This window comes from Scylla paramamosain, chromosome 9 (assembly GCF_035594125.1).
Source record: "Scylla paramamosain isolate STU-SP2022 chromosome 9, ASM3559412v1, whole genome shotgun sequence".
NCBI classification, from domain to species: Eukaryota; Metazoa; Arthropoda; class Malacostraca; order Decapoda; family Portunidae; genus Scylla; species Scylla paramamosain.
The window spans coordinates 21,783,281-21,802,985 of record NC_087159.1 but is presented as its reverse complement, the minus strand read 5'-3'; the positions used below and the strand labels follow the sequence as shown (position 1 = coordinate 21,802,985).

At 52.9% G+C, this 19,705-nt stretch overlaps 1 protein-coding gene and 1 pseudogene across 1 annotated transcript in view; both read right to left on the bottom strand.

The window, feature by feature from the left end:
* Positions 1 to 18,477, bottom strand: part of LOC135103715 (mucolipin-3-like) — a 374,712-nt gene extending 356,235 nt beyond the window's left edge. The window contains exon 1 of the mRNA XM_064010341.1: positions 18,198 to 18,477. Coding sequence (XP_063866411.1) covers positions 18,198 to 18,246 — 49 coding nt within the window. The 5' untranslated portion in view covers positions 18,247 to 18,477. The remainder of the gene's footprint in view (positions 1 to 18,197) is intronic.
* LOC135103892 (uncharacterized) lies at positions 1,908 to 2,767 on the bottom strand (annotated as a pseudogene).
* Positions 18,478 to 19,705: the final 1,228 nt, after the last annotated feature.

Genomic DNA, 19,705 nt, shown 5'->3' with positions numbered 1-19,705 from the left:
TTATATCCTTAATCATCCCGTTCCAAACAAATTTCTTCCTCATCAGATGGGCAGTTGATCATCCAGAGGGTGTGACAGACCATGGACAACGTCAAAGATCTTGCAGCGGAAGGTTCCCGGGATGAGAGGGCGAGGGCAGCCCGTGCTGACATCACAGAGAATGGTGCATCCCCTGTCTCTGAAGGCGACGTCTTTCCATCGCAGATTTATGATGGCAGTGCAGTAGGCTGCAGTCTCAATGTGCTGTTGCTATCTCATCGTAATTAATTCCAAGGTAGACCGAGTCAATTTGCACTCTTGAGAGGGAGTCAGCAACTGGATTAATATTTCCTGGAGTGTATTCAATGGTACAATTGAGTTCAGTAATGCTGGAGAGGTGCCACTGTTGTTGGTCTGACCAAGCATCATCTGGTCTGGAGAAGACACAAATCAATCAATGGTCAATGGTCCGTACAGATGGTGAGTGGGCTTCATTCTAAGTGTTTGAAGTGGCGAATGGCTAGGTAGACATGTGCTATACTTGACCTCTGCTTGCCTGAGTTTTCTGCTGAAGAAACACAGAGGTCGCATTGTACCCTTAATGCTTTGCTCGAAGACTACTCCCACAGCAATGGAACTTGCATCTGTGGTTAGCATGAGAGACTGCCGGGGTGAAGGAAGGAGAGTTGTGGCTGAAGCGAGGGCGGTCTTAGTGTCTTTGAAGGCTTGTTGCTGTTTGGGTCCCCACTCCAGCTTCTTTGGTTTCCCAATGGGAGAATTGTAAAGCGGTTCCATGATTCAGGTGATGTTTGGGAGGAAACAGTGATAGTAGTTGACCATACTGATGAATTCTTGAAGTCTTTTGATGGTAGTGGGCTTGGGAAATTTTGAGACTGCATCTACTTTGTCTGGAAGAGGGAAGACACCAGTTGGTGAGATCTGATGTCCAAGGAATTCCACAGATGTGGAACTAAAACGGCATTTGTACATGGTTGTACGTACAACTATGACGTTATCCTGAAGTTGCTGCAGAGTGGTCCATAGATGATGCAGATGTTCCATGATGTTTTTGGAGAAGACCAGGATGTCGTCCATGTAGCAGGCACAGAAAGGAAGATCTCCAAGGATGCCATCCATCAAGCGTTGAAAGGTAGCCCTTGAATTTCGGATGCCAAAGGTGGAGTAGTTGAATGCATAAGGGTGTGATGACTACTGTCATGGGTATGTCCTCTGGGTACACTGGGACTTGGAAATAGCCTTTCAGAAGATTAAGTTTGGAGAAAATCTTGTCTCCATGCAGATTGGAAGTAAGATCCACGATGTTGGGGAGCGGGTAGTGGCCTGGTTCTGCAACAAGATTGAGGTGCCTGTAATCACCACAGGGTTGCCAGATGCCCATGGACTTGATGACTTCTGACATATGCCCATACTTTCCATGTCAGCATATGCTTGCTTTGCTGCTTGAAGTTTCTCAGGTGATAGACATCTGAAACTGTAGTGAAAAATTCCATGCTTTGCTGGGTCTCTAGGTTTCTGATGGAGTTCTGGACAGAATACTTCAGGAAAATCTTGGCTCAGTGTGTCGTAAGGTGTATCCATCCTCACTGAGCAAATTTCTATGGGTTGGTGGTGGGAACCAAGAGGTATTGAGTGGAAGGTTGCTACATCCACTAGTTTCCAGTTGATGACATCAACGAGCAGTCCATAATGATTCAGGAAGTCTGCTCCTAGAAGTAGTATCTTGACATCAGCAATGATGAAATTCCATGAAAAGTTGCATTCGGGTGCTTTGATAGGGATGGTGCAGGTACTGTAGGTTGCAATTTTGCTTCCACTTGCTTCAATGAGCTTGATTGGTGACTGATGCGTCAAGGGGCAGTGCCTGTCCTCTGCTGTGGCTGGAAATAGGGAACGGAAGGCACCTGTGTTCACCAAAAACTTGCAGCCAGATAAGATATCTGTGACAAAGAAACCTGAGGCAGGGGAATGGATTGATATTTCCAGGTTTGAGGTCCGAAGAGGCCACCACCATGGTCAGTGGTGGCCATGTTAGAATTTTTTTTTCTCCACTGGCAACCTGGGATGCATTTGCGAGCTTCAATCCCAAACTTGTAACGGTAGTAGCACAGTTCATGGGGCAGTTTTTTTATCGGACATTCCTGTTCTTCTTTTGCAGGTTTGGTTGTTGGACAGCCATCTGCGACCAGTAGGTCTTGCAACATTGGTGTTGGAGACATCTTCAATGAAGGTAGGGCAGATGGTGTCTGGTATGCAAGATGCTCCTGTGGCATTGATCAGATTGTCTGCTTTCTTTATGAGGTCTTCTACGGGACTGCTATCAGCTTCATGAAGGGCGGCTCTCACAGACCGGGGAAAATGTTGTAGCCACAGTTCTGAGAACAAATCCACCTGCCGAGGTTTTCAGGACGTAGGATCGAGGCTAGGCAGTGTAGCAAAAGCTTGCATCTTGTTCCACACTGCGTATGCTGTGGTGTCTCTCTGTGGAATTTATGAGAGGTTCAGGAGACGTTGGGCTCAGGCACTGATGGAGAGTGTAAATTCTTGCAGAAGATAATTCTTCAGGGCATTGTAAAGGACCTCTGTCCTGGTTGTCTAACCAGGCAGCGATACATTGAAAAATCTCCTCAGGAATGGACTCCAGTACGTAGTCGGCCTTGGTTATAGGATTTGTGACTTTCCTCAGTTGGAACTTGATCTCAGCTCACTGAAACCATGAGGCAGCCTCCTTGAAGCAGAAGGGTGGCAGCTTCACTGCAACATGATGCATATCTGGTCCTGCAGACCAGCTGTTCCCAGGTGCAGTAGCCCAGTCTCACGCGCTACAGCAACACGCTGTCAGCTCTGGGCTGCTGCTGGGAGGTGTCCAATGACTGGTAGCCAGTGGCGGCAGCATACCAAGCTGCTTGTCTCTTCCTTGTTTCCAGCTGCCAGTGTGTATGGCAGGCGAGCTGGGTTGTGGCACGCCTGGCTCGTGCCCTCGCTTGGCTCAGGCTGGGCAGCATATGCCTGGTCACCTGGGGGTCACTAGTAGCTCTCTTGGCGGCTGCAATGACAGCCTCATTACCTTGTACTCCCACTTGGCTGGGTATCCAGTTGAGCCTCACCAACCACCCTTGAGCGGTGAAGCTCTGGAGGCTACCCATGATGGCGGTGATGAGGCCCAAGATGTTGCTATGGTACAGCTGTTGGAGAGCCTGTAGCCTGGTTCTGGAGTCAGTGTGGAGCACCATGGAGCGCTCTGGTCGGTGCTGAGCGTGCTCCAGGGCCAGATGGATAGCCACCAGCTCTGTCTGCAGGGTGGAGCAGTAGTCAGGAGTCCTTTTGCACATCTCGGGCCCTCTGGTGATGGCAGCTACGCCCGTCCTTCTGCTGTCAGGGTCAGCCAAGCTGTCGGTGTAGTACATAGCACTGTCTGGCTCGGTGACCAACGCCATGGCCATGAAGGCATGCTGCTGCATCTCCTCCATGGCAGAGTGACTTGCTGGCGGGCAGCTGAGTGGTGGAGAACTCTGCCGCAGGTGGCTCCCACAGGGGTGGGGCGCGGAAGGTGGGGGCAGGGAGGTCCACCTGAGGCCAGTCCTCCATGTGAGCTGGATTGTGGGTGGCCAGCATGCATTGCAGCAGCCACGAGTTGTGGTGGAGAGACGCGACACCCTGAATCCCTGCCAGCCTCAGTCCTGCCCAGCCTCTCTCTGTGTCGCTCCCTCTGTGTCATGCTGAAGCACCCTCACTACACGGCAGGCCATAATCCGCTGTATCCTGGTGGTGAGGGGCACCAGGTTGGTCTCGCTCTGCATGACGCATGCACTAGACCACTTCAGTGTCCCCAGCATGGTCCACATTGCAGTGTTTTGTAGCACCTCGATCCACTCCTGCTGGTTTGGGGAGAGTGCTGTGAGGATGGGAGTGCTGTAATCCACCAGTGAGTAAACAGCCTGCACATAGTACTGGCGCAGGACGGAAAATGTGGCGCCCGCGGTGAGTCGCATCATGGCCTGCATCACGTTCAGCCTAGCCTGCGTCCTCTCCCTCAGGTAGGCGGTGTGGGCTGTGAAGGAAAGCCGCTTGTCCACCCGCACACCGAGGTACTGGTAGGAGTTGGTCCATGCCAACTCAACTCCCTGGACACAGAGCTGCTAGGCTGGGTCTGCTGCCTTCACCATCATGGCCCGAGACTTCTCTGCCGAGATCTTGAGCCCCAAGTCCTGGCACTTCCCACTGATGAGGTCGAGTGCTTGCTGCGTCCTCCTGAGCTTGTTGCCCCTTCCGGTGACCATGAGGGCGAGGTCATCGGTGTAGCTCAGCAGGACGGTGCCCGCATGAAAAGGCAGTGCCAACAGCTGCTCCATTAGCAGGTTGAATAGCAGGGGGCTGAGGATGCTGCCCTAGGGTGTCCTGTTCTCGAATTCCTTGAAGCTCAACCTCAGGTCCTGGAACATGACCCTGGCACAGCGGTGCTGCAGGCAGTAGCGGAACCAAGCCAGCAGCCTTCCTCACACCTCTTTCCTCATGAGTGTGTCGAGGATGGCTTGAAGGCTGGCTAGCTCGAACACCTTCTCAAGGTCGATGAAGACAATAATGGCTGGGCAGTGGTCGATTTGGGTCAGCAGGGCGAGGATGCTGTCTGCCGTGCTCACTCTGCAGGTGTAGCTGAACACATGTGGGTGAGAGGGCCCCATGCGCCACTGTAGCCGCACAAGCATCATCCTCTCAGCCGTTTTAGCCATGCAGTTGAGGAGAGAGAGATGGGTCTGATCTTGGTGAGCTCTCTCGGGTTTGGGATCAGCTGAATGTCGGCTTCCTTCCACGTGGGCAGCAGGCACCCCGCTAACCATGAGGCGTTGAGCATGGTCAACAGCGCGGGGTTCCCAGCCGGCCCAGTGTGAGCCAGCATGGAGTATGGCATGCTGTCTGCCCCTGCTGCTGTGTTGCGGCCTCGTCTCTTAGCCTGCTCCAGCTCTTGAAGGGAGAAGGGCTGGTCTGTCATGTCAGCTTCTTCCATCACCTCCCCGACAGTCTCATCATGGTGTGGTCGCAGCTGCTGCTGGATGCGTCGTGTCTGGGGAGGGAGCTGATCACTGGAGCTCTGCATGGTGAACGTGATAGTGAGCCTCTCTGCCTCCTGCTGCGGGTGGGCAGGCGGGCGGGGTGGATCAGCGCCGGAAGCCATCCTCACGCTCCTCCACAGCTGGCCTAGAGATGTGTGGTGGCTAAAAGTGGCACACCACTCCAGCCACTTAGCCTCTCTGGCCCTCAGGGATATCTGCCGTGCGTGGGCCACCACTTCCTGCAGGAGTCTCAAGTTGTTGGGGTTGAGCTGCCTCTTGTATAATTTCCTGTGCAGGTTGACACAGTGGTTATGCTCATGCACCTCTTCATTATAGTACCACCAGTCTGGCAGGTGGCGGCGGCTTGGGGGTACACTTGGGGATGGCTGCAGCAGCTGCAGTCTGGAAGGCCGCTGTCAGGTCCCTCTCCTGCTGATGTATGCTGGTGATTGGCTGACAAGTAGCCTACCACTCATCAAGAGAGGCCTGAAACCTGGCCCAGTCTGCTCTCCTTATGTTCCAGCGTGGGGGGGGTGGCGGAGTGGGAATGGCGGGACCACTGGGAGGGTGGTGAGGATGGCAAAGTGGTTGCTGGTAAGGGTGGGGTGCACCTGCCACGTAGCACCGGCCGCCAGGTCACTCAATACCAACATGAGGTCGAGCCTCCCTCTCCAGGTCTGGGTGGCCTCCCCTGTGTTGAGAAGGCTCACGTGAGGGATGTCCTCGAGCAGCACAGCCAGGTGGTGGCCCGTTTCATTGGCTGGGGACGGTGACTGCAGCATGGGGTGGTGGGCATTGAAGTCGCCTGCCACAAAGAGACTGGAGTGGGAGGCGAGGGTGAGAAGCTCTCCTGCCTCCAGCTGGTGTAGCTGGCTCCTGTATATGTTATACACCAGGAGTGGGAGACTTCCCACCTGCAGCTCCAGCACCAGGACCTCCACGCCATCCCCGCAGTTGACTGGGGCTGCAACTCTGCGTTGGGGGATGGCGTTCCTCACCACTGCTGCACAGCCGCAGGTGTCCTCCACGGTGGGGAGGAAGTGAAGGGTATAGCCCATCACCCTCCATTCAAAGTCGGCGAGCATCATTGTTTCCTGGAGGAGCACAACGTCCAGGTGCTCCTCGAAGACGGCCTGTAGAACTTGGTGTTTCTTGGGTCACAGGCCCTGCACGTTCCATTGCAGGACTCTGAGCCTGCAGGGCCCTGCAGGCTGGTCCGCGTGGGTGGCGCCCTCAGCACATCTCTCCATGTTGGTGGTGGTGGTCTGGTGGTTGGAGGTGGGGGCACAGGCGTGGGTCCCTTGAGTTCATTGATGATAGCAGGAGGCCGCACTCAGAGATGGCCGTGACCGTCTCCTGGTGGAAGAGCGTGTCCAGATCGTTGTGCCTATAGGGAACATGATCAGGGTTGGCAAGCAGCTTCACCATCAGCTGCATCATCCGTGCCACAATGCGGTTGACCACCGCGCGGATTTCCTCGCTGAGACAGGTGGGCAGGCTGTGGAGAGGATCACTCTGGGTCATGACTCTCCTTTTCACCATTGTCGGTGCTGGGCCTGTTGTCGTACAGGCGGCGGCGTCGCCATGAGGGTCCCTTTCTTGTGCATTGCTGCTTAGGTGGCAGGGCTTAGCTCCACCATGCTGGTTGGGGGTGCTGTCTGAGTGCGTGGAGTGGTGGGCTGAGGGGTGCAACTCTCTGTGTCCATGGGCATGGCTGGCAGCTGCACCCCTGGTTGGCAGTGGGAGGGCTGCTGGCTAATCCTACCTTCCGGCCTTGCCGCTGGCTGGGAGGGGGGTGGGAGGGTGGCTGAGGGGACCTACGGCGGGACCCACACTGACCTGACTGGAGGTGAGGAGGGTGCATAGGAATGCCGCGCTGGCTGGCCACATGGTGGATGCTGCTGCTGCTGGGGCTGGGCAGCCTGCTGTCAGGGCTGCCCCTGCAATGCTTTGGGGCGACGTTGTCATTGCCGCCTTGGTGGTGCCTGAAGTTGCTGTTGTTGCTGCTGGCGTGGTCGGGGCATCCTACGAAGCCTCTCAGCACACTGGGGGTTCCACGCGTGGTGGTTTTTCCCACAGTTGGGGCACCTGGCAGTGGTTGCCTCGATGGCCTTATGGCGGGCAATGCACTCCGTCGGGTCGGGCAGGCTGTACATGCCTCACCTGACAGCATGTTCACACCATGCATGCAGGTGGTTATAGTGTTGGCACCTATAACATTTTACCGGCTCACCTTGGTAGGGGCACAGGGAGTATCTTCCCCAGTAGCCAAGGTCCAACTTGGCGGGCGGTGGCTCCACAAACACAAGTAGCACCTGTCTTGCGGGCAGCTTGTCCCTCCTGGAGGTCAGACGCTGGGTGTAGGCCACCTGAGGGTGAGCCTCTACCGCCTTGAGAGGCGGGTCGAGCGGGTAGCGCTCCAGCACCACCTTGTGCCTCCTTTCGCTGGGGTTGACAAGGAGCACCATGTTTCCTTCTGCGATGTGGCGCAGGAGTGCCGTGGAGTCCTCGTCCTTGGGTGTAACCACATGCTCACCCTTGAAGTTAACCCTTACCTGTATCCGAAGGGTCGGATACTCCCTTTCGAGGGCAGAGATGGCTCGGTAGGAGTTCTCATGGTCACCCAGGTTGCCCAGCTTGAACTTGGGCCTCGAGGGCCGGAGGCGGCGAGCCTCCAGCCCTCGAGGCCCATTCTCATTCCTCCTCACCGCCATCCTGCTGCTGCTGCTGCACCACGCTGCAGGCGGAGATGTCGACTGGGACCCAGTCCACTTCAGTAGCAATATCCTTAAACCGAGGAGGAGGCTGGAGGCTGTGGGTAGTTCGTTTCAATGAGTGTTCGTCACTGCTGTTGTCCTGCAGCAGGTTACGGGCCACTTTCTTGGGTGTGGAATGTTTTGTTGACACTGAAGGATAACATGCTCTGACTCCCTTTCCTGAACCGTTGTTTGACACTGGCACTTCGTCACTTATAACAGATATAATGACTAAGAGGCGGAGCAACACACGTGGTAATTGACATAGAACATTGAGAGTGTAGATGTGACTACGTCTGACCCCGACCGCAGCCTGAACGCGACTGATCAAGTAGTTTCTTTCTTTTTAGAAAAGTGGGGTAGAACATTGAGAGTGTAGATGTGACTACGTCTGACCCCGACCGCAGCCTGAACGCGACTGATCAAGTAGTTTCTTTCTTTTTAGAAAAGTGGGGTGAAGCGAAGTTAGAGTGGGGATAGAAGAAGGATATCGTGAGAAATATTGAAGTATAGTAAGAGGTAACAGTGTGTGGGCAGTTCACGTTGTTATTGTTGATCTCAATTAGTTTATTATTATTATTAAAGGTTTATTGAGCATTATGTCCACATATACATATATACATATTGCACAAAAAAGAAAATTATACATGAATGTGCACATAATACACAAAGCGGGCACCCGCCCGCAGGTAGGGGAGTCTTGGGTCCCGGTGGTGGGCCGTGCGGTGGCGCGGCGAGGAGTGCTGCTCGCCGGTCGGAATAAGGAGCTGCGACCTGTTCAGCGGGGCGGGGGCGCTGCCCTGAGAACTCGCAGCATCAGGTCTGTGGCCGTGTGGCGGACGATGAGGGCAGCCCTGGCCTCGCGGCTGCTGAGGAGATCACCGCCTACAGGATGGGCCGGTGGTGGCGGCGTTGGTCTGAGGGCGGCGGTGGCCGGACAGGACAGTAGGTAGTGCACTAGCGGGTGGCGGCTGTGCCTCCCGCAGTGGTCGCACTCCTGCCCCCGAAAGTCGTCGTACAGCTGTTCCCTGGTGCAGTAGCCCAGCCTTACGCGTTGCAGCAACACGCCGTCAGCTCTGGGCTGCTGCTGGGAGGCGTCCAACGACTGGTAGCCAGTGGCGGAGGCGTACCAAGCTGCCTGTCTCTTCCTTGTTTCCAGCTGCCGGTGTGTGTGGCGGGCGCGCTTGGTTGCGGCGAGCCTGGCTCGCGCCCTCACTTGGCTCAGGCTGGGCGGCACATGCCTTGTCACCTGGGGGCCACTAGCAGCGCTCTTGGCGGCTGCGTCGGCAGCCTCATTGCCTCGTACTCCCACGTGGCTGGGTATCCAGTTGAGTCTCACCCGCCGCCCCTGCGCGGCGAGGCTCTGGAGGCTACCCAGGATGGCGGTGACGAGGCCCAGGATGGCGGTGACGAGGCCCACGTTGTCGCTGGGATACGGCTGTTGGAGAGCCTGTAGCCCCGTTCTGGAGTCGGTGTGGAGCACCACGGTGCGCTCCCGCCGGTGTTGAGCGTGCTCCAGGGCCAGCTGGATGGCCACCAGTTCTGTCTGCAGGGTGGAGCAGTGGTTGGGAGTCCTCTCACACACCTCGGCCCCTCTGGTGATGGCAGCAGCGCCCGTCCTTCCGCTGTCAGGGTCAGCCGAGCCGTCGGTGTAGTACACAACACTGTCTGGCTCGGTGACCTGCGCCATGGCCATGAAGGCGTGCTGCCGCATCTCCTCCACGGCGCAGAGCGCCTTGCTGGCGGGCAGCTGTGTGGCGGAGAACTCTGCCGCGGGTGGCTCCCACGGGGGTGGGGCGCTGAAGGTGGGGGCAGGGAGGTCCGCCTGTGGCCAGTTCTCCATGCGAGCCAGGTTGTGGGTAGCCAGCGTGCACTGCAGCAGCCACGGGTTGCGGCGGAGAGATTCGACGCCCTGCGTCCCCGCCAGCCTCAATCTCCTCTGTGTCACTCCCTCCGCGTCACGCTGCAGCACCCTCGATACGCGGCAGGCCGTGATCTGCTGTACCCTGGTGGTGAGGGGCACCAGGCTGGTCTCGCTCTGCATGACGCATGCGCTGGACCACTTCGGTGCCCCCAGCATGGTCCTCATTGCGGTGTTTTGTAGCACCTCGATCCGCTCCTGCTGGTTTGGAGAGATTGCTATGAGGACGGGGGCGCTGTAATCCACCAGCGAGCGAACAGCGTGCACGTAGTACTGGCGCAGGACGGAAAAAGTGGCGCCCGCGCTGATTCGCGTCATGGCCCGCATCACGTTCAGCCTAGAGTGCGTCCTCTCCCTTAGGTAGGCGGCGTGGGCTGTGAAGGACAGCCGCTTGTCCACCCACACCGAGGTACTGGTAGGAGTTGGTCCATGCCAGCTCAACTCCCTGGACGCAGAGCTGCCAGGCTGGGTCTGCCGCCTTCACCATCATGGCCCAGGACTTCTCTGCCGAGATCTTGAGCCCCAGGTCCTGGCATTTCCCGCTGATGAGGTCGAATGCCTGCTGCGTCCTCCTGAGCTTGTTGCCCCTTCTGGTGACCACGAGGGCGAGGTCATCGGCGTAGCTCAGCAGGACGGTGCCAGCATGGAAAGGCAGTGCCACCAGCTGTTCCATCAGCAGGTTGAACAGTAGGGGGCTGAGGATGCCGCCCTGGGGCGTCCCATTCTCAAGTTCCTTGAAGGTCGACCTCAGGCCCTGGAACCTAACCCTGGCGCGGCGGCGCTGCAGGTAGTCGCGGAGCCAGGCCAGCAGCCTTCCTCGCACCCCTTTCCGCACGAGTGCGTCGAGGATGGCGTGAGGGCTGGCTAGCTCGAACGCCTTCTCGAGGTCGATGAAGACGATGACGGCGGGGCGGTGGTCAATTTAGGTCAGCAGGGCGAGGATGCTGTCTGCCGTGCTCACTCCGCGGGTGTAGCCGAACACATGTGGGTGAGAGGGCCCCACGCGCCACTGTAGCTGCGCGAGCACCATCCTCTCAGCCGTTTTGGCCGTGCAGCTGAGGAGAAAGATGGGTCTGATCTTGGTGGGCTCCCTCGGCTTTGGAATCGGCTGAATGTCGGCTTCCTTCCACGCGGGCGGCAGACAGCCGCCATCCATGAGGCGTTGATGGTGGCCAACAGCGTGGCGTCCCCAGCCGGCCCAGCGTGCGCCAACATGGAGTATGGCACGCCGTCCGCCCCCGCTGCCGTGTCGCGGCCTCTCCTCCTAGCCCGCTCCAGCTCTTGAAGGGAGAAGGGCTGGTCAGTCACGTTGGCTTCCTCCATCGCCTCCCTGACAGCCTCGTCGCGGTGTGGTCGGAGCTGCTGCTGGATGCGTCGTGTCTGGGGAGGAAGCTGTTCACTGGAGCTCCGCGTGGTGAACATGGCGGCAAGCCTCTCTGCCTCCTGCTGCGGGTGCGGGTGGGCGGGTGGGCGGGGCGGGGCAGCGCCGGAGGCTGTCCTCACGCTCCTCCACAGCTGGCCTAGAGACGTGTGGTGGCTAAAAGTGGCGCACCACTCCAGCCACTTAGCCTCTCTTGCCCTCAGGGATACCTGCCGTGCGCGGGCCACCACATCCTGTAGGAGTCTTAGGTTGTTGGGGTTGGGGCGCCTTTTATACAGTTTTCTGTGCTGGTTGACACGGTGGTTGTGCTCGCGCACCTCTTCGTTGTAGTACCACCAGTCTGTCCGGTGGGGGCGGCTCGGGGTACACCTGGGGATGGCTGCGGCGGCTGCGGTCTGGATGGCCGTCGTCAGGTCCCTCTCCTGCTGATGTAGGTCGGCGGTCGGCTGATAGGCGGCCCACCACTCGTCAAGAGAGGCCTGAAACTTGGTCCAGTCCGCTCTCCTTATGTTCCAGCATGGGGGAGGGCGGGGTGGGACCGGCGGGGCCACTGGGAGGGTGGTGAGGGTGGCAAAGTGGTCGCTGGTGAGGGTCGGGTGCACCTGCCACGTAGCGCCTGCCGCCAGGTCACTCGAGACCAACGTGAGGTCAAGCCTTCCTCCCCGGGTGTGGGTGGCCTCCCCTGTGTTGAGAAGGCACACGTGAGGGATTTCCTCGAGCAGCACAGCCAGGTGGCGGCCCATTTCGTTGGCTGGGGACGGTGACTGTAGCATGGGGTGGTGGGCGTTGAGGTCGCCCGCAACCAAGAGACTGGAGTGGGAGGCGAGGGTGAGAAGCTCTCCTGCCTCCAGCTGGTGTCGCTGGCTCCTGTATACGTTGTATACCAGGAGCGGGAGATTTCCCACCTGCAGCTCCAGCGCCAGGACCTCCACACCGTCCCCGCAGTTGACTGGGGCTGCAACCCTACGGTGAGGGATTGCGCTCCTCACCAGTGCTGCACAGCCTTGGGTGCCCTCCGCTGTGGGGAGCGAGTGAAGGGTGTAGCCCGCCACCCTCCATTCAAAGTCGGCGGGCGTCAGTGTTTCCTGGAGGAGCACAACGTCAAGGTGCTCCTCGAAGACGGCCTGTAGGACTTGGTGTTTCTTGGGTCGCAGGCCCTGCACGTTCCATTGCAGGACTTTGAGCCTGGGGGGCCCTGCAGGCTGGTCCGCGTGGGTGGCGCCCTCAGCATATCTCCTCTCCATGTTGGTGGTGATGGTCTGGTGGTTGGAGGGAGGGGTACAGACGTGGGTCCCTCGAGTTCAGTGGTGGTGGCAGGAGGCCGCACTCAGAGATGGCCGTGGCCGTCTCCTGGCGGAGGAGCGCGTCCAGATCGTCCCGCCTAGCGGAGACGTGATCAGGGCTGGCAAGCAGCTCCGCCATCAACTGCGCCATCCGCGCCACGAGGCAGTTGACCCCCGCGCGGGTTTCTTCGCTGAGACAGGCGGGCACCCCTTGGAGAGGATTGCTCGGGACCATGGCTCTCCTCTTCACCGTTGTCGGTGCTGGGCCTGTCGTCGCACGGGCGGGGGCGTCGCCGGGAGGGTCTCTCCCTTGTGTGCCGCTGCTCGGGTGGTGGGGCTTGGCTCTAGCATGCTTGGTAGGGGTGCTACCTGAGCGAGTGGAGGGGTGGGCGGAGGGGGTGCGGCTCTCCGTGTCTATGGATGGAGGCTGTACCTCGGGTCGGCGGTGAGGGGGCTGCTGGTTAATCCTCCCTTCCGGTCTTGCCGCTGGCTGGGACGGGGGTGGGAGGGTGGCTGAGGGGGCCTGCCGCGGGACCCAAGCTGACCTGACTGGAGGTGGGGCGGGTGCAACGGAATGTCGCGCTGACCTTCCTGGCTGGCCACGTGGTGGATACTGTTGCTGCTGGAGCTGGGCAACCTGCTGCCGGGGCTGCCCATGCGACGCTTTATGGCGACGTCGACGTTGCCGCCTTTGTGGCGCCTGAGACTGCTGTTGTTGCTGCTGGCGTGAACGGGGCATCCTACGGAGCCTCTCAGGGCACTGGGGGTTCCACGCGTGGTGGTTTTTCCCACAGTTGGGGCACCTGGCGGTGGTTGCCTCGTTGGCCTTATGGCGGGCGATGCACTCCTCCGTCGGGTGGGGCAGGCTGTACACGCCGCACCTGGCGGCATGCTCGCACCGCGCCTGCAGGTGGTTGTACCGTTGGTACCTATAACATCTTACAGGCTCACCTTGGTAGGGGCGCAGGGAATATCTGCCCCAGCAGCCAAGATCCAACTTGGCGGGCGGCGGCCCCACACACACAAGTAGCACCTGTCTCGTGGGCAACTTGTCCCTCCTGGAGGTCAGACGCTGGGGCGTCACCTGAGGGTGAGCCTCTACCGCCTCGAGAGGCAGGTCGAGCGGGTAGCGCTCCAGCACCACCTTGTGCCTCTTTTCGCTTGGGTCGAGGAGGAGCACCCTGTTTCCTTCCTCCGCGATGCGGCGCAGGAGTGCCGTGGAATCCTCGTCCTTGGGCGTGACCACGTGCTCACCCTTGAGATTAACCCTTACCTGTATCCGAAGGGTCGGATACTCCCTCTCGAGGGCAGAGATGGCTCGGTAAGAATTCTCGTATTCGCCCAGGCTGCCCAGCTTGAACTTGGGCCTCGGGGGCTGGTGGCGGCGAGCTCGGCTGGTCGTGACGGTAGTCCATCCCTGCTCCTCACCGCCGTCCTGCTGCTGCTGCTGCACCACGTCGCTGAAAACGGAGAGGTCGAGTGGGGCCCAGTCCGCTTCGGTAGCGTTATCCTCCTGCCATGAAGGCTGGAGGCTGCAGGTGGCTCGTTTCGGTGAGCGCTCATCACTGCTGCTGTCCTGCAGCAGGTTACGGGCCGTTTTCTTGGGTGTGGAGCACTTTAGGGATGCTGAAGATGTTCTTGCCCTCTTCCCTGAACCGTTGTTCAGCACTAGCACTTGGTCACTGTTGAATGACATGACGATTGAACGAGGCGGGAGCGACACACGTGGTATTTAGGGTAGGTCAGAGGGAGCGTGGCAGCGACCACGTCCGACCCCGACCGTGGCTCAGTCGTGACGCAATTAGTTTATCGCATGGCTGAACATCTGAATACAGATTGCTAAACACATAGGTAATACTATCAACAAACCCTATACAAATTATGATAGTGTTATCTAATGTTACAAGCAATGCTATTATAAAATACAACATGGTTTAATTGGGACACAATACCATACCTGACTTTTGATTTTAATAGCATGCATTGTAATATGTGATACAGTATTAAAAAAAAAAAAAAAAAAAAAAAAAAAAAAAAAAGAGATTCTGTAGTGTTTGTTTTAGTTACCGGTAAAACTACTCCGTGTTCTTTGAGAACCGCGCTACACTCAAGGGGTAAATAAGACAACGTTACAGAGGCACCAGTGATGTATTTTAATTCTCTCTCTCTCTCTCTCTCTCTCTCTCTCTCTCTCTCTCTCTCTCTCTCTCTCTCTCTCTCTCTCTCTCTCTCAGGGAGATTTGTGCGTTCTCTGATAAACTCTGGAACTCCCTGCCTGCTTCTGTATTTCCACCTTCCTATGACTTGAACTCCTTCAAGAGGGAGATTTCAAGACAATTATCCTTCAGTTTTTTACTACAACTTTAGATCCTATTCCGGGACTGGCATCTCTGAGCGAGACTTTTTTTTTTTTTTTTTTTTTGTCCATGGCTGGTGCCCCTCCTACATAAAAAAAGAAAAAAAAATACATGTTTGTATCGCTACCCGCGAGTGGTTGTCTCACTCCGCCCCGCTGCCCGCCCAAAATTATCGCAATCCCTTAGAAAGCTTGCAGCCCGGGTTAGTTGTAAGATTCCGAAGCTCCCAGGAGACCTGCACGAAAGAAATGTATCGGAAAATGACTGTTTCCGAGGCGATTGCGAAGAACTGAAGACGCTTATTACCATACCAGGATAACCAATATTACCCAATACAACTTAATACATTTAACATTTACTTATTCCTGCTCAAAGTAAGAATAAATAAATAATTAAGAAATTTTGTTGTTGTTTTAAATTCAATACAAAGTAAATGTGGTGCAAACTGTCATAACAGATACAACTAATAGATAATTGTAGTATGTACTGTCACCACCAGAAACCAAAATAAATGAAATACCTTCGTATATAAAAGGATATAACTGAGCACAAATCAGCCTATCAGGCATATCCTGTCTAGTGCTACTTTTCTCCTTCACAGTAACATAGCCAATGACTTTTAAGGCATGTTTGCATCGAGGCAACACATAAACCAGGAGATATGTTGCCTGCGACAAGGCAACATCGTTGTTGCTTGTAACATACTAGGTCCTAAGTTGAATGTTGAGTGTCACAAACTTTTTCCACCAGTTCATCAACAACTAAGCAAGTTGTCAACACGATATCTCAGCAGATGGTCGCTGGTACTAGTGGTGTGTGATGCAAAAAAAAAAAAAAAAGGAGAGAATATTTTATGACTAATAACATTATTCAAAACTAGCAAGTGACTTGACTGACTTTCAACAAATATGTTGAATGCAGCTTTCGACCAGGAGACATGTTGCCTGTGACAAGGCAACATAGTTGTTGCTTGTAAAATGCTACATCCTATGTTGAATATTGAGTGGCACAAAACCTTTCCACCAATTCAACAAAAAACTAAGCCAGTCGTCAACACTATATCTCAGCAGATGGTCACTGCTACTTCATATTTAGTACTGTGATGCTTGCAAAAAGAAAAAAAGAAAAAAAAAGATAAAAGAAAAACATTATGTAACAGTAACATTGCTCAAAATTATTTTTTTGAAAATTACTGTCCGATGACCAATCACTTTTCAAAAACTTTTCAAGGATGAGTGTGGAAGATTTCAATTACCTTCTCGACAAAGCGAGTCCCAAGATTAGGAAGTGACATAAATTACCGGGATTTTTGGGGGATTAGGCTTTCGTGCTCACGGCAAAGAGCAGTACGCAAATTCTTGATCTTATTAACCATTGCCACGTCAAAGGCAGATTTCTTAGCTAGTCCCCGTTGTGCATCTAGTTTAGCATGGTTATTCTTGTCATCTGTCAAGCATATATCCCATAGAACCGCAAGTTTCCTATGTTCTTCTATACATTCTAATTTTTTTTTTTTTTTTTTTTTTTGAGATCATTATTGATCTTGTTGCCTTGCAACATCGAATCCTTCCCGCAACTGGTGGGAAGGCGTTCACCACAAGGCAACAGGTTAAATCTTGTTGCATGCGTCAGGTCATACAGCAACATGTTGCATGCAACACAGTCGCATTGCTACGTGTTGCCTTCTGTTAAACTGGATGAAACACACTTTGCGTATGTGACATGTAGCATTCCACATGTTGCCAAAATGTTGCCTTGGTGGAATTGCGCCTTTATATACAATGCATAGCAACCAGATGGATGGACCAGCCAGGCCTTACTGGGTAACTGGACTCGGACTGGGGAGTGGAGACGAGAGTCACGAGACTCACGAGAGTGACAGTTTGGATGGTGACGGGTGGGAGTTGCCAAGTCTTAATTAATTTACAAATAAGCTAATGATATATTTTGTTATAAATAAGGATACAATAAAGATGTGCAAGCTAGCTGTTAGCACACCGAAGTATCGACACTATCGACACTAGGATAATAAAGAATTAGTGATATATATATATATATATATATATATATATATATATATATATATATATATATATATATATATATATATATATATATATATATATATATATATATATATATATATATATATATATATATATATATATATATATATATATATATATATATATATATATATATATATATATATATATATATATATATATATATATATATATATATATATATATATATATATATATATATAATTTTTTTTTTCATAATGTCACGACTCCCTTAGGACAGTGGTTCTCAACCTTCTCTCCATTTCGCCATCTCCGCCATGGCTCCCCTTAAATTCTTGCCATGGTCCCTAGGTTGAAAACCACTGCCTTAGGCCCTTCTCCCCGACCCACAGGTGTCCGGGGACCCCAGTTTGGGAAGCTCTGAAATATGTGTTTAGTAACTTGGATGGACAGGGTCAGAAATGAGGAAGTGAGGAAGACAGGTGTTGCGAGGGACTTAATAGGATTGACAGAGCAATGTGTGCTGTGATGGTATGGACATGTTGAGAAAATGTAAGATGATAGGTTGGTAAAAAGATAGTAAGATCAAGTGAGAGGCGTGAACTTGCAAGGTAGGCCACGTAAAGGATGAATAGATAACGTAAAGGAGGCTTTAAAGGGAATAGGACTGACACTGAAGCACAGTAGAATGATTATGAGTGACAGAACCGAAGGAAGAGCTGTTGTGAGTGCGTGAGGATTGTTGCGCGGTCGTGCGACTTCCAAAGGAGGTGACACATATCGATAGTCTCACACAGATGTGGGGCAATCGGGTGTGGCAGGGAAGAGTAGGTTATGAAGAAGCCTTGTTCCAGACCAAACTGTCTAGGCCGTGCTTCTCCCACTATGGGGCCAAGGGGCTAAGAAAGTGATGTGAATGAGTGTGAATGTGGAATTTGTGTGCCTTGTCTTGGCGACCCAACTTTTTAGGGGAGACAGTCTTAGTATACGTATGTATATATGCATGCATTTATCATAAATGGAAAAGATGTTATTTCACGTTTTATTATTGAGTTAGATATATTCATTTATCATGTGTAGCCTGTAAAGAGATAATAAACTTTGTAAATTTTGTTAGAATATCAGGGATCACACTCAGATTATAAACTTACGTAAATATGCATGGAGCACTTTCATGATGATACTTTACAACGGCATTATTTATCTTCTTATTGAGTAATCAGGTTTTAAATATATTTGATTGATTTAGTTATCAGGTTATGTCTGAATTGTCAATAAAACATCGTAAGGTCGAAACCTAATCGTATCATTACCGCCACGTTTTTTGTTTAACTCTAAGTCACTTCTTGTGTATAGATAAATATAATATATCAAATCTACGAAGGGCTGGGCCTCCTTAGAAACATAATATCAAGGATACTTACTGCAGATGTCTTCTGCAAGTTCTCTCAGTTCTCTGGATGAGTCTTTCATAATTTTTACAGTAAGATAGACTTTTCACAGAAAGAGAATCTGAATCACTGACATTACATCGACAGGTTTCTTGCACCAGGGTGCACTGCTTGTATTAGGTTACCAAGTAACATCTGCGAACAAACTGATCCACCTTCAATAACGTACTTCTTTTGGGGTCTCACCTATCTCTGCAGTTATTGCCCAGAGTCGCACAATTCATGAATATCCCATTTATCAGGGCGAGATACACATAAATCTACAAATAACAACTGCAAATGCGACACTAGCACCTAGGCAGATACCCAAATTATCAGTCAGTTTGTTATTTGATCAGATAAGATATGAACGGTTTTGCGGCTTCCTATGTCTTAAAATGACATTAGTGATAACTTGACCGCTATCTCCATAACATTGTTCTCATTTAGCAATGATTATATAATGCGGTGTTCCCAGCACATGATAAAGCACATGACCACATGTCTATAGTGTGAAATTAAAATACAAACTATTTTTTTGTTATCCAACTGCTGACAGCTATGCTGCTCAGCCCGGTCCACAGACTAACATCCAGACCGATAGGGGCTGTGAAGCCACACTTTCGAAATACTACTTCCAGTATCTCTCCATAACAGTGAGTACATACACACTCACCAGACACATTGTTCGATAGTTCGATCTTTACAATCACTTGGTAAAGAAGACAGTTTAGGCCAGTATTTCCGAGCCTGGGTAAATTTCCCCTTGGGAGAAATTTCAGGATTCCAGGGGAAGAAATCTATTGATGTGGACATATGATGTGGCAGCCGACTTTTTCAAGTACTACATACAAATACAAACAAAAAATCATGCTGTAATTCCCTTTAGTAGTGACTGTACAGTAATTCTGGTCGAAATTTCATTATTTTGTGTTCACTGTTGTGTCGCAAATTAATGGTGATGGGAATTGATTAAATTAAAACAACAATCCAGTCTAAAGCACTGTTCAGGGGGTGCTGTGAACTTGTCATTAAACCCAGCTGTGACCTCACTGAACGTTTCCCTTTGTGTCTCACAACACAAGGGGGCAGTCACAGCCTGCCCTCTAAAGACAACTCTCTTCCTCCACACAAAACTACAAGCACCTAATGACACACACACCCTTCACTCAAAAATTTTAAAATCATCATGGCGACTCCTACACCAGCCTCGGAGTCCCCATCTGGGGAGGGGACCATAAATGTCCCCAGGTCGGACTGCCTTTCTGTCGACGACCCTAAGTGTCTTGACACCCCCCTCAACTTTTTCTTCATTAACTTGTGCAACATTCGCGGTCTAAGATCTAATTTTCAATCTGTAGAACACCACCTCTCCTCTTCTAAACCTCATCTTCTTTTCCTCACTGAAACTCAGGTGTCTGAGGCAACTGACAGTAGCCCCTTTTCTGTTCCCTCCTACTTTCTCTATCCTCATTTTCGTTCCAAAGCTGGATGCTGCGTTT